The 14,893-nt window shown below is 36.6% G+C and overlaps 1 protein-coding gene across 3 annotated transcripts in view; it reads left to right on the top strand.

The window, feature by feature from the left end:
- The window catches only part of mboat2b (membrane bound O-acyltransferase domain containing 2b), a 36,969-nt gene that overhangs the window by 9,187 nt on the left and 12,889 nt on the right, over positions 1-14,893 (top strand). The window contains exons 2-5 of one of the 3 annotated variants that reach the window (XM_079831244.1): positions 6,406-7,008; positions 8,670-8,785; positions 11,274-11,419; positions 14,532-14,609. In XM_079831244.1, the coding sequence (XP_079687370.1) occupies positions 8,678-8,785; positions 11,274-11,419; positions 14,532-14,609 (332 nt within the window). In that variant the 5' untranslated portion in view covers positions 6,406-7,008; positions 8,670-8,677. The remainder of the gene's footprint in view (positions 1-6,405; positions 7,009-8,669; positions 8,786-11,273; positions 11,420-14,531; positions 14,610-14,893) is intronic. The other 2 variants (XM_079831245.1, XM_079831246.1) reach the window with 2 other exon arrangements.

Raw genomic sequence — 14,893 nt, 5'->3', positions numbered from 1 at the left:
CATTCTAATGGCAGTAAATGGCAGCCCAACATTTGAAGCCCACAAAAGTGCATCCATCCTTTATAAAAGTAATCCACACGGCTCCAGGGGGTTAATAAAGCCCTTCTGAAGTGAATTGATGGGTTTGTGTAAGAAAAATATCCATATTTAAAACTTTATTAAGTAAAATATCCAGCTTCCGGCGGACTGCCTTCCGTATTCAACTTACAATGAATGCCTCTCTCAGTTCTAAATGCTTACGCTACGTCCGACGTCATCATCGCGACAGTTACGCTTTTTCCGTAAGTTGAATAGATTTTTTACATTATAACGTGTTAAATTTGGATATTTTTCTTACAAAAACACAACGATTCACTTCAGAAGGCCTTTATTATGCCCCTGGAGCCGTGTGGATTACTTTTATAATGGATGGATACACTTTTGTGGGCTTCAAATTTTGGGCTGCCATTTACTGCCATTATAATGCTTGGAAGAGCAAGGGCATTTTTTAATTGAGATAAAATATAACCATTTTTAACAAATGCAAAACATTATTTAATGCTTAAACATTAAAGGACTAAAAGATGAAACAATTATGGGTGGGTCACGTTGCTTAGTCATCCAACAGATCAAAAATATACATTTATATATAATTTTAAATAAACTTTATTAAATATGGCAAAGAAAGATAAACTAAATGCAAAAATAGGCAGGAATAAATGTATTTATAATAAAAATTTAAATCAGCCCATGATTTACTTACCCCAAGCCATCCTAGGTGTATATGACATTCTTCTTCCAGACAAAGAACTATTGAAGTATTTAGTGAAAATGTTGTTTCATGAAATGTATTTCTCTGAAAGTTTTTGTGGCCAATCCTGTCATGGAGAGCCCTGTAAATTCCAGCTAAATGTAATAATAAGATCATCTGATCTATAACTGATGCTAAGTGCAAGCAAGTATAAGTGATATCCATTCCACTTAAAGTCCAGTCCATTTCTAAGATGAATTAACCAACTTTTGCCTTTGTATACTAAATACACAACCTCATTCGACCTTCATATCCCTGGTGCATTGTTTTGGAAGCTCTTGGAATGATCCATCTCCTCCAGATTTCTCCGTAGCTTCAAGGACATAGTATTATGTAATGGTTATCCTTACCTGCTCATTTGACAAGAGCATGAGAGCACCATGTGCATTAGCAGCACCAATAAATAATTGAGTATCTAATGCACTGTTTGGAGGGAGCACTTAGTGCTCAAGAGCGATTTAATCATCGGCTAACTGCTCGACATGTAATTCTAATGCTATAGCCAAGGTCAGGCGTTTGATTAGGGAGATTAATGGGTTAAAGGATTGGTTTTTGAGGAAAACATTCCAATATTATTCTTCACAAATTGTACTTCAATGGCAACCAACGGGTTGAAGGTCCAAATCAATCAGTTTCAAAGGGCTTCAGAGGCTCTGCACGATCCCAGCTGAGGAATAGGGTCTTATCTAGCAAAACCATCTGTCATTTTCAAGACAAAATAAACATTTATATACTTTTTAAGCTAAATTGCTCATCTTGCGCTACTCTGCGACGTGCCACGGATTGCGCAATCACGTCGGAAAGGTCACGCTATACGTAGGCGGAAGTACCGCCCCAAGCGAACGTGCAAAGACTAATACAAAACTCAATCTTCAACTTTAAAATCGTCCAACATCATTGTTTAACCTTTTTTTTCCTAAAGAAGGTTTGTATTAGTCTTTGTGCTTTGTAAACACGGGGGCGGTACTTCTGCCTACGTCTAGTGTGACCTTTCCGATGAGATTGCGCAATCCGTGGTGTGTCGCAGAGCAGCGCAAGATGAGCAATTTAGGGTAAAAAGTGTATACTTTTTAAAAATTTGATTGAATTTTTTGGAAAATGACAGATGGTTTCACTAGATAAGACCCTTTTCCTCAGCAGGGATCGTGCAGAGCCTCTAAAGCCCTTTGAAACTGCATTGATTTGGACTTTCAACATTTTGGTTGCCATTGAAGTCCATTATATGGAGAAAAATCCTGAAACGTTTTCCTCAAAAAACTTAATTTCTTTTTCACTGAAGAAAGAAAGACATGAACATCTTGGATGGCATGGGGGTGAGTAAATTATAAGGACATTTTCATTTTGAAGTGAACTAATCCTTTAAGTGTTGTTGAGCTGTTGAAGTTATGATGGACCTTCATGGATATGGTTTGAGAAAAGGTTTTTAGTGGGAAAATATTCTTGCTCTACATCCCATTATACTGGCCAAAGTGTCCATGCAGAATTCCATGCAGAATTAAACAAATATTATTGGGTTTAGTTGCATCTCATTACAAGAGATCTGAAAAAGGAGACTTTGCTTTGATCTCCATAGTGCTTGGAGTGGAAAGCAAATCAATCATCCCAAGAGTGTGGCTTTTGACAGCTGAAAAGACTGATGACTGAAGCGGGCAGCTTTCATTCTGTACCTCAGTGTCCTCTTTTATTTTTAGGAGGACCGTGTCCTAGCAACAGGCTTCTCAAGGATTGCCACAAAAAGCCGACGCACTTAAAGCAGAAGTGTGTCATTTCAGCACCTCTAGTGACACAAAATGGAACTGTAAAATAGTGATTGTTTTTAACAGATTTCCCTAATACTTTCCTTGTCTGTTATTGGTAGACCAAACAGATGCACCCAAGCTAAGGGATAAATGGCCGTAATTGAAGCATTAATTATCATGATCGTGATAATCATTATCATAATAAACATTGATTTCTTGACATATAACATAGAACACATAAATGCATATAAAGTCATCATGGCATGTGAAGTTTGGCTGAATGTAGCATCCTGTGACCTACCGTGAAACTGTTATCCTAGCTACGTTTACATGGAAACTTTTTGTCTTAATCGATGATTAATTGATGAATCCGAACACAGTGTTTACAGTACATGAACGCTAAATGAATTGGTCAGGTTTATGTGCGTTTATACGTCACAAGCTTTGCATCAGATTTGATCTTTTGACATGCACACGCACACACTGCACAGTTTCCCGCTGTTGGCGCACACTAGCCATCCTTCTGCCATCGCTTCTTCTCTTTGTTTTAAAAAGCTGACTTAATGTTTATCTATTTTGGTTCCGGATTACGAGACAACGAGAACATGAAGCTTTGTGCCATGCTGCTTATATTTATCAAGCAGTATATACGCCCCTTCCCGCACCCAAAACAAGGCACCTGTGGATGAGTCCAAAGCAATGTATACTGGAACAAAATTATCCGGCAGCACTTCACAGACAATAAGTGGAATGAGAATTTTAGAATGGCATGACAGACACTATGGTCCAGTTTCACAGACAAGGTTTAGATTAAGCCAGGATTTGGCCTTAGTTCAATTAGGACAATTAAGTAGCTGTTATAAACGTGCCTTAGAAAAAAAAAACATTACAGGTGTGCATCTTGAGACAAAACAATGGAACTAACATATTTTAAGATATGTCGGTGCAAGTTGCTTTCAGCTGAAGCATGCGTTTTAGTTTAGGGCTAGGCTTAAGCCTTGTCTGTGAAACTGGGGGTATATTTAACAACAACAGCTTATTCCGTGCATTATACATCATTACGCCATTTCTACGTCATTGCACATGCGTAAAAGTTTCCAGGATCAGGTTTTAAAATGTGTTTAGAAAAGGTTTAAAGGCCCCATATTTACACCTTTCTGGAGTTTTATTTTAGGTGATGTCCTTAAAAATATATGTTTGAGGTATAAGTACCAAAAATCATCGCAATATATTTTTACAGCGATGTAAACAGGTCGATTTTGGCCTGTCTAATTAATATTCATGAGCCTCTCTTCTGATTGGCCTGTTGTTTTCAGAAACTATGGTAATGCAGGGCTGTCAGTCACCGGCTGTGGGCGGGGCACCCTATAATGAATGTGACATCACATTCCTCAGAAAATCAAAACGGCTTGTCTAATGAGACTGCTTTAGTTTAATGGGGATTAAAAAATAAGGAGTGGGGGTATTTTTATCATGGTAGGGGTGGTTGTGTTCACACACTGTCAACACACATTTATATCCAAACACCTTGTAAAAGTGGATTTTGCATAATATTTAAACCACCCCTTACAATCCGAATGAATTTGGATTTGTCCAGTTCATTCTGTTGACGAGGTTGGCTACATGTGACTTTTTTTATTCTGCCTGTGCTACTAGAATGATTTACAAACTGATTATTAGCATCCATGTAAACGCAGCTAGTGTTACAAGCCCACAGTCAGACACCGTCTGTCCTGCTTTTCTAAACTCTAATTTTACATGGCAGAGCAAGGAGGAATATTTAGGCTAGGCCTTGCCATCCTGGACTTCATTACAAAACCATTGTATAACTTTCATAGTATAACTTGTATGCACAGTAATTTTGCTGTGTTTTTGCTGACAGATGTTGTTTTTTTTGTAGCGCAACTGTGTTTGTGTTGTCAGCATGAAATTAATATTGACCCTATTTACTTCATCACTACAGTCCTCTGGAATTTTCATTCTTGATGCATGTTTTTTCAAAGGTTGACTCTGTCGCATAAAAAAAACTGAACGCGGAAAGGATTTAATGGCTGATGTCACCAAGTACTTTTGACATTCCTTCATTGTTTTATTCTTTCTCTGTATTCAGTCCATTTGATTTGTTCTGTCAATGGGCCCTTTTCACACATTGTGATGATGCATTTCCACAGTTATTAAAGGGTTAGTTCACCCTATAATGAAATTTCTGTCATTAATTACTCACCCTCATGTCGTTCCAAACCCATAAGGCCTTCGTTCATCTTTGGAACACAAATTAAGATGTTTTTGATGAAACTCGAGAGCTCTCTGACCCCTCCATAGACAGCAATTTAATTAACACTTTCAAGGCCCAGAAAGGTAGTAAAGACAACGATAAATAGTCCATGTGACTCCAGTGGTTCAACCTTAATTTTGTGAAGCGACAAGAATAATTTTTTGTGCAAAAACAAACAAAAATAACAACTGTATTCAACAAATTTGTTTCTAGCCTTTGTCGGTCTCCTACGCAATTTACCTTGTAAATGGTGCAGCCCTTTTGAGTTCTACAGCAGCCGATGCTGTTCACGTGAACACCACGACGCATGCTTGTGATGATGATGCAGGAAATGCACTGTATTTACAACTTAAACTGTGTAAGAGACTGACACAGACGAGAAGAAATTATTTAATAAAGTCACGCTTGACGCTTCATAACATTTAAGGTTGAACCACTGAAGTCACATTGACTATTTATCGTTGTCTTTCCTACCTTTCTGGGCCTTGAAAGTGTTAATAAAATGTCTGTCTTTGGAGGGGTGACAGAGCTCTCGGATTTCATAAAAAATATCTTCGTTTGTGTTCCGAAGACAAATTAAGGTCTTACGGGTTTGGGACGACATGAGGGTGAGTAATTAATGACAGAATTTAATTTAATTTTTGGGTGAACTATCCTTTTAAAGGAACACACCGACTTTTTGAGAATTTATCTTATTCATCATATCCCCCAGCGTTAGATAAGTCCATACATACCATTCTCATCTCCGTGCGTGCCATAACTCTGTCTGACTCACCCACCGCTAGCCTAGCTTAGCACAAAGACTGGAGGTAAACGGCTCCAGCTAGCCTACTGCTCAATAAGTGACAAAATAACGGCAACATTTTTGTATTTACATGTTGAGATGTGTATAGTTACATCGTGTACTAAGACCGATGGAAAATTGAAAGTTACGATTTTCTAGACCAATATGGCTTGGAACTATACTCTCATTCCTGCGTAATAATCAAGGAACTTTGCTGCCGTACCATTGGTGCAGCAGGCACATTGATATAACACAGTGCCTGAAAATAGCCTAACTTCTGTCAACATAGCCAACGTGACAAACTACTTGCACAGAGAGCGTGCTGGGGACTATTTTCAGGCGTTGTGTAATATAATTGCACCTGCTGCACCCATAGTACGGCAGAAAAGTTCCATGATTAATACGCAGGAATGAGAGTATAGTTCCTTGGTGTTGTTGTTGGCGTAGGAGTAGCAGTAGGTTAGCTGGAGCCATTTACCTCCAGTCTTTGTGCTAAGCTAGGCTAGCGGTGGGTGCGTCAGACAGAGTTATGGTACGCATGGAGATGAGAATGGTATGTATGGACTTATCTAACTCTGGGGGATACGGGGAATAAGCAAAAGTCCCAAAAAGTCGGCGTGTTCCTTTAACAATGTAAATCTAAAGTAATTATATATTCATTTAAAAAATATTTATTACACTATACTTTGTTACCTTGTAAATTACAGAAAACTAGTAACTCTGCTGTGTGAGTGTTTCAAATACAGAAACGGGATTGACATGTTTCTCTCTTCTGACCATTGTAATCAATCATATTTTTTTTTTTCCTCTTTCATAGAAACGCTATTGTGGATTTTTTTTCTTTCTTGCTATTGAGGCAAATGGGATTGCAAAAAATTTTGTTGTAGTTTCACTATAGAAGTTTACCCAACGGGTAAACAGCTTCCACTTCTGAGAACCCCGGAAATGTGAAAAGGGTCCTTTGGCGCATTTAGCATCTCAGCAGTGACATTCACCTGATGAAGTGAGAAGGCCTTTTTTCGCTTTCTCCGCATCAGCTGAACTTGATGAATCTTCAGGATATTTCCAGCCAAGCCCAAGAACAGTAGCCTTGCCTCTGAGTCACACGTACAGAAAATAGGATTTATCTGCTGCTTATCAGAATCTGTTGGTTTGGCAAATTCTCTGATGTAGCCAGCTTCAGCCCTGGGGTGATGGGGACCTCTGCTCAGGTTCGTCTGCACTGACACTGGAGACATGGCACCAGGTAACCTGGACATAAAGGAGACTAGGATTGTAATGAGACACATCAAGGATCATTAATTAAAGAAGATAGTAAGAGACAGAAAGAAAGGGAGGTCCAACTTTTCTGATCAGCTTGCCTCATAACAGCAACGTGAGCAACATGGAGCAGTACAGATCTGCTGAGTTATTGATGGAGGTGAGCAGGTTCAAGGCTGTTATTTGAGTTCTTCATGTCACTTGTATATTGGAAATATGCTCTTCTGCCGTATTGCACCATAATTTCAAGCCTAGAGCAACTATATTAAAGAGGTCGAATGAGAATGAGTATTGACTAGCGATGCACAATATGTAGGTTATGAGACAGTGTTTTTTATTATCTATATTTGCATTTCATTCTTTTTTCTTTAGAATTTCATTCTTTTTTTCTTTGGATTAGTTATCCATATGTCATACATTATATAGTGTTATACCTTAATTCACATAAGCATCAAAATATTGATTTGACACTGACAAAAAAATAGAACAAAAAGTGAGAAATCGCAATGGAGCTTCCAGAAATGTCCTTATGTTCTAGCACAGACAATTACTCCTTAGCGTTTATTATGATTGAATTAAATCTCCCCAATTTTAACATTTTAATAGTTTCACTAAAAGCGCTTTTATCTGGCAAAATGATGAAGAAATAATTACACAGAAATGGACTTATAAGTAGGCCTAGGTTTTGTGATGCTGAATTGTCAAAAATTCTGAAGTTTATAGATTCATCTGCTTTAGATAGGTGCTTAAAGTGATAGTTCACCCAAAGAATAAAAATGTTGTCATTACTTACTCACCCTTAAGTTGTTCAAGACCGGTATGAGTTTCTGTTGAACACAAAAGAAGATATTTTAAAGAATGTTGGTAACCAGACCCATTGACTTCCATAGTAAGAAAAAAATATTATGGAAGTCAGTGGTTACCAACATTCTTTAAAATATCTTCGTTTGTGTTCAACAGAAGAAAGAAACTCGTACAGGTTTGGAACAACATGAGGGTGAGTAAATGATGACAAAACAAAAGGCCTGTCGAGTTCAGTTTGTTTTTCCATTTTATTTTTCTGCTGCTTTCATTTACAACTGGCTGTTAAGGGAGAGCTTGTGAATGAGCCTTTTTAATGCTCTTCTATAAAAATGTTTGATCGAGCCCCTCTCATCTCCCCTTGTCGCCCTTAACATCAAGCTCTTATGAGAGCATGCTTTATAATCTGTATTGATATATAGAGTTGGTGTCATCTTTCATGGCACCTTTTCTCTAAGTTTGATCCTAAGCAGGATGTGCCCTCTGTTTACTTGGTGCTGAGAAACTGAACACGAAATCTCTAATGGGAGCATCTCACAATCTTTCACAAAAAGTGAAATGTTAAGCTCTCTTTTGGAATTACGTTATTGTATATGATGTATATTATATTATATATTATATATATATATTTGTATTGTTTTTGAAAATCACTTATGCTCAGTTTGCTCACCAAGGCTGAATTTATTTAATAACAAATACAGAAATTTTTTTTTTACATTTTAAAATTATTATTTTCTATTTTAATAAAGGTTAAAGTGTAATTTATTCCTGTCAAGGCAAAGCTGAATTGTCAGCATTATTATTCCAGTCTTCAGTCTCACATGATTATTCAGAAATCTTTCTAAAATGCTGCTCAAGAAACATCTTTATTATTATCAATGTTGAACAATGCTTAATATTTTTGTGGGTGATGATATTGTAAGGCCATTTCTGTTTTATATGGCACATTTGTTACAAATTTTAACCATTTAGCTGTGTGATTTACTGCAGGTTTTGTGTGTGCTTCATGTTTGTTGCAAGTGTGGCAGATGGACCTGTGTGAGAGAGCAACAGGAAGTCTGCAAAGAAAGCAACAGAAGCTGGCAAACGAGTCTCTGTCAAAACTGATTGATGGTCCTTCATCTGTCATGGATTATGTATGTTGTGTCTAAAACATTATGTGAGCCTTCAAAATTATGTGTAACAGCATGCAAAGATTGTGTGGTTCATAATGGACAGTTCTTTGCTGTCCCTTAAATAAAAAAGTTTCACGACTTGAAAGTAAAACTAATTCAGAGCCATATTCTTTGAAATCAGATTTTGTAATATCCAAGCTCCGGTCATTTCGAAGACATTTTTGCTGTGCTGCCTGCATTCAAGCATTATAAAAATTTTTAAAAAAAAAAATGATTTGGAGTTTTATATTTCTTTTGATGTGTTTATAATTACAGCATTGCTAGTGCTGTGTACAAGTTACAGCATGCTGCCAAGAATCTCCCATAATCCCCTTTGGTCTGGTCTGCAGACCACACTGGGTCGCCTGACATGTATTGGATGTTGCAAAAACAAGTTGTGTCCTTGTTGTGGTAGATTTATTAAGTGCTGCTCTACAGCCGTTGAATGCAGATGTGGATGATTAGGACAGCGATATCGTTTTTTTGTAGCAAGCATCCTTACACGGCGTGTGAATTCTTGAATTACTTGCTAGCAAGACTGTGATTATAGGCTATATTTAGCTATTCTGCAGTCTTGATTAATTTTATCTGCATAAAGCGTAGGAATAAAGGTATTTGCAGATGTTTGGTTGAAGATACTGTACATATCTGTCTTCAAATGACTTACAGCTGAAATTTCACAGCTGTGTCCATTCAAGAAATAACTCCCAGACTCATGCTGTTAATGTCTTTGGGTTTCATGAGAAGCATGTCAGTGTGAAGCTCAAAGCATTATCTTTTAAGTAGGTCACGAGGCTTGCAGGGTCCTGGAGTACTGCAGGAACCTCAGTGAGAGTCCTGCCAACCTTCTGATGTTCTTCTGGAACACTGTTAAGTCATTGTTCTCTGACCCTGTTTGTTTGTTTTTATTTAGCCATGATATTTATCCTGCTTATTGTTTCTTCTAAATTCCATTGTCTCACAATAATCTTCAGTTCACACCTGGGGCAAGTGAGAGGTTTCCAGTATCATATATTGTAGTTTTTCTATACACGCTGTTATCACAGCCTATCAGAATATATTTGATGTTCAATGTACAGCAATGTGGAGCAGTATTTGGACCAATGGGGTTTCACTGTGGGTGGGGCTACCCAGCATGACAAAATGGATATGGAAACCAAATGACAACAAAATGTCTTGATGCTTGTCACTTTGTGATGCGCTAGGAAAGGGAATGTACTATAAGACTTATAATTCTATTAATAATATGTTCTGTTATGTACAAAAAAATTAGTAATCGAACACTTACAATTTGAAACCAGTTTATGTTTGTAAATTATGAAATTGTATTTTTTGTTCACAAAAGTTGCATTACAAATAATGATTTTAAATTAGCTAATTTCAACATGATTTTATTGTGAAGTTATATATTTTTTATATTTAAATTTGTGCTGGGCAATCGATTAATCGCCATTTAATTGCATCCAAAATAAAAGTCCTTGTTTACTTAATATATATGTGTGTATACTGTGCACGTGTGTGTGTATATATGTATAGATGTTTATATTAGGGCTGTCAAAAGATTAATCGCAATTAATCGCATCCAAAATAAAAGTTTGTGTTTACATAATATATGTGTGTGTACTCTGTTAATTATTATTTATATATAAATACACACACAAGCATGTATATATTTAAGAAAAAAATATTATTTTTATATATAAAAAATTTATATATATTATAGATTATATAAATGTATATACAGTATATACATGCAAATATTTCTTAAATATATACATGAATGTGTGTGTATTTATATATATATATAAATAATAATTAACAGAGTACACACACATATATTATGTAAACACAAACTTTTATTTTGGATGCGATTAATCGCGATGAATCTTTTCACAGCCCTAGTATGTGTGTGTGTGTGTGTGTGTGTGTGTGTGTGTGTGTGTGTGTATATATATATAATATATAATATATAATATATATATAAATATATATATATATAATATATAATATATAATATATATATATATAAATATATATATATATATATATATATATAATATATATATTTTTTTTAGAAAAATGTTATATTTATATATAACATATTTATACATAAGATAAATTATATAAATATATATACATGCAAATATTTCTTAAATATATACATGAAGGTATGTGTATTTATATATACATAATAATTATACACAGTACACACAAATTATGTAAACAAGGACTTTTATTTTGGATTAATCACGATTAATCGATTGCCCAGCACTAATTTAAATAAAAAAATATCCATTAAATAAATAAAAAGAAAGATATTTTTTTTTATAAACAAAAAAAATCACGCTTACTCAGCTTACAATCCAATCTGAAAATTTCTAAATAAAAAATAACTTTGGTTAAATTATCAGCCTTTTGACCATGATGGATTAAGTTCAGTTGATAAGTTATTTTTCTCTCTTTTTTTCAGGTGAACTTCGTAGTATGTCAGCTCTGTGCCCTGCTCACGGCCGTGTGGTTCAGGCTCTATCTGCACCCCAGCAAGACAAGCCCTTTTGTGCGGCATGTGGTGGCCACACTGCTGGGCATATACTTTGCCCTCTTCTGCTTTGGCTGGTGAGTATTTCCATACTGACGCATCCCTCTGTGTGTCCACAAGGAAACTGAAACCAGCTTTTGCTTGTACTCCCTGCTGCTGTACTGCAGGATTTGTGCTGGTGTGATGTTCCAGAAAGATACAACGAACGGCAATCAATAGGAAATGTAGCGGTCTGTGAAACAACATTTGATACAGAATAAACAAACAGCTTGAAGGACAATAAAGGGAGCTGAAGCTGACGTCTGTAGTACACTGTCAAGTATCAAATTATGTGGAATTTTTCAGTTGTAAATACACCTGTATGACTCGAGCACAACAGTGACCGGACATTTTTAAAAAGACTTGGTTCTGGAAGTCGTCTGCAAAATGAATTTCTTCTTATATTGCTGCTCTCATTCAGCAAGTGCTATACCATGGTATTGTTAACATGTTAGCAAATGAGTAAGTTAGCATTTTCTGAATTAGCGTGTTATAGCTAGCTAAGTTTATACTAATAAAATGTTCACATTGAAGTTACATGAACATTTTAAGTTAAATTTATGAATTGGTGAACTAAAACGTTTCAAGTTAAGAACAATTAAAATGTATAAGTACAAAATAAAAATCTGCCAGTCCTGCTTACTTAAACTTTGATTTTGTGTTTACAGTGTGGCTTTGAAAAGTGGAAAACAGAAATGCATGTCTATACTTTTGTGAAGGATTGTTTCAATTGCTTTTTGTACAATTGTTATGGCCCATTTTTGGACTGTGAGTAGTATAATCATTTACAATTTGCAATTCGGACCAAACAGGTTTTATTTACTCATTGTTCTTTTAAAAGAGTTGTATAATGCTGTGTTTTTCCTCACAATATTGCATCAATTTAGACAGTACATTAAACCTTTATATTAATTTGCCCTCCTGGAATTTAGAAGAAATAATGTGCAGGATAAATATCATGGCTAAATCACAACAAACAACGACAAATAGGATCAAGGAATAATGATTTAACAGTGTTCCAGAAGAACATCAAAAAGTTGGCAGGACTCTCAGTGAGGTTCCTGCAGTATTTCAGGACCCTGCGAGCCTTGTCCTATACTTACATTTTTGTGTCCAATCATATAGTTTCCTAAAGTTAATTCTAATGACATTTAATACAAATAATATATCCAGCTCACGTTTTTAAAGAACATTTTTAATTTCCAGTGTGTTTTACAAAAACAGAAACAGCTGCTGTTTTAAGAAAAAATCCTGCCGATACTAACATAGTTTAAGATACATTAGTGTCTGTGTTGTGAGATCACTATCTATCAGCATACTCAAGCTTGTATTGATGAGACGGTGGCGACTCAGATCTGGAACTCATTAACATCCCATTTAATAAGACAAACAGATCAATAGGCCACACTGAAAGACAGAGAGACTTCTGCTTGCTAATTAGTGGCATCTTTTCAAGCCTTTATTAAAGTGTCTCTGTTTGTGTTTGTGTGTGTTTAAGTGGGTCTGACTTGCAGATAAGCTTCCATAAAGTCTCTTTGGTGAGTCTGGGTAATGGGCATACAAAGTTGGCTCATTTCTTCTTCAGTGAAGACAGACCAAAATCTCTAAAACTGTTTGCAACGATTGTTTCAATAACGTCAAATCAGTAAATAAATAAATATGATGGTATCATAAAAGTTTGCTTCTTTAGCTAACATTTCACTAAAAAATAATATATTCCATGCTGATTCAGGTAATGCATTTACATAAACTGTTTAAAAAAAGAGGCCATAGCTGTATCAAAAGGTCAACATAAAACTCTATTCCTACTGCTTTCATATTAAGCATTATACTCCAATCAGACATAACATTATGACTAATATTGTGTTGGTCCCCCTTTTGGCTGCCAAAACAGCCCAGGCATGGACTCCACTAGGTGTGCTGTGGTATCTGACACCAAGATGTTAGCAGCAGATCCTTTAAATCCTGTAAGTTACGAGGTGGGGTCTCCATGGATCGGACTTGTTTCTTCAGCACATCCCACAGATGCTCGATTGGATTGAGATCTGGGGAATTTTGAGGCCAAGTCAACACCTCAAACATGCACCATTCCTGAACCATTTTTGCTTAGTGGCAGGGCGCATTATCCTGCTGAAAGAGGCCGCAGCCACCAGGGAATACTGTTTCCATGAAAGGCTGTACATGGTCTGCAACAATGCTTAAGGTAGGTGGTATGTGTTAAGGAAACATCCACATGGATTGCAGGACACAAGGTTTCCCAGCAGAACATTGCCCAAAGCATCACACTGCTCCGCCGGTTTGCCTTCATCCTGGTGCCATGTGTTCCCTAGGTAAGCGACACACACGCACCCGGCCATCCACGTGATGTAAACGAAAACGTGATGCATCAGACTAGGCCACCTTCTTCCTTTGCTCCGTGATCCAGTTCTGATGCTCACGAGCCCATTGATGGCGCTATCGGTAGTGGACGGGTCAGCATGGGCACCCTGACTTGTCTGCGGCTATGCAGCCCCATATGCAACAAACTGCGATGCACTGTGTATTCTGACACCTTTCTATCAGAACCAGCATTAACTTCTTGAGCAATTTGAGCTACAGTAGCTCGTCTGTTTGATCGGACCACATGGGCCAGCCTTCTCTCCCCACGTGCATCTATGAGCCTTGGCCGCCCATGACCCTGTCACCGGTTCACCACTGTTCCTTCCTTGGACCACTTTTGATAGATACTGACAACTGCAGAACGGGATCACCCCACAAGAGCTGCAGTTTTGGAAATGCTCTGACCCAGTCGTCTAGCCATCACACTTTTGCCCTTGTCAAACTCGCTAAAATCAATTTTTTCCTGCTTCTAACACATCAACTTTGAGGACAAAATGTTCACTTGCTGCCTAAAATATCCCACCCACTAACAGGTGCCATGATGAAGAGATAATTAATCAAGTTATTTACTTCACCAGTCAGTGGTCAAAAATGTTATGCCTGATCGGTGTATAACTGGTTATATAGTTTTTAAGTATCATTTGAAAGTTTCCAGCGAAATAAGACCCATAGAGTACAGTTGCAGCTCCATCCGGTCATTCTTGTATAGTTTACCTGAACCAAAAATGTACTGCTTTAATAGAAACAGAATTTTCTCTCTCTTTTCTACAGGTATGCGCTTCATTTCCTTCTCCAGAGCGGCATTACTTACGGCATAATGATTCTGACCGGAGTTGAGCACATGCACAAGTAAGTCCATATTTTTACATCTTTAGAATAAAAAAAAAACTTTCATAGCATTAAAGACAACATTTAAATTAATGTCATTTACTTATTAAATATCCTATATCATGGTTTCCCAAACGGGGGTTCGGGATCCCCTGGGGGTTTGTGAGGGAATTGCAGGGAGTTCGCAAGTTGATGACAAGCAATTCATTCGATTGTAATTAAATCATAAAAAATGTAATCTTTATATACATATATATATATATATATATATATATATATATATATATATATATATATATATATAT

This window comes from Gobio gobio (assembly GCF_949357685.1).
Source record: "Gobio gobio genome assembly, chromosome: 12".
Classification (NCBI taxonomy): Eukaryota; Metazoa; Chordata; class Actinopteri; order Cypriniformes; family Gobionidae; genus Gobio; species Gobio gobio.
Note: the sequence above shows the minus strand (reverse complement) of the source record. Positions and strands in the feature narration are given on the sequence as shown.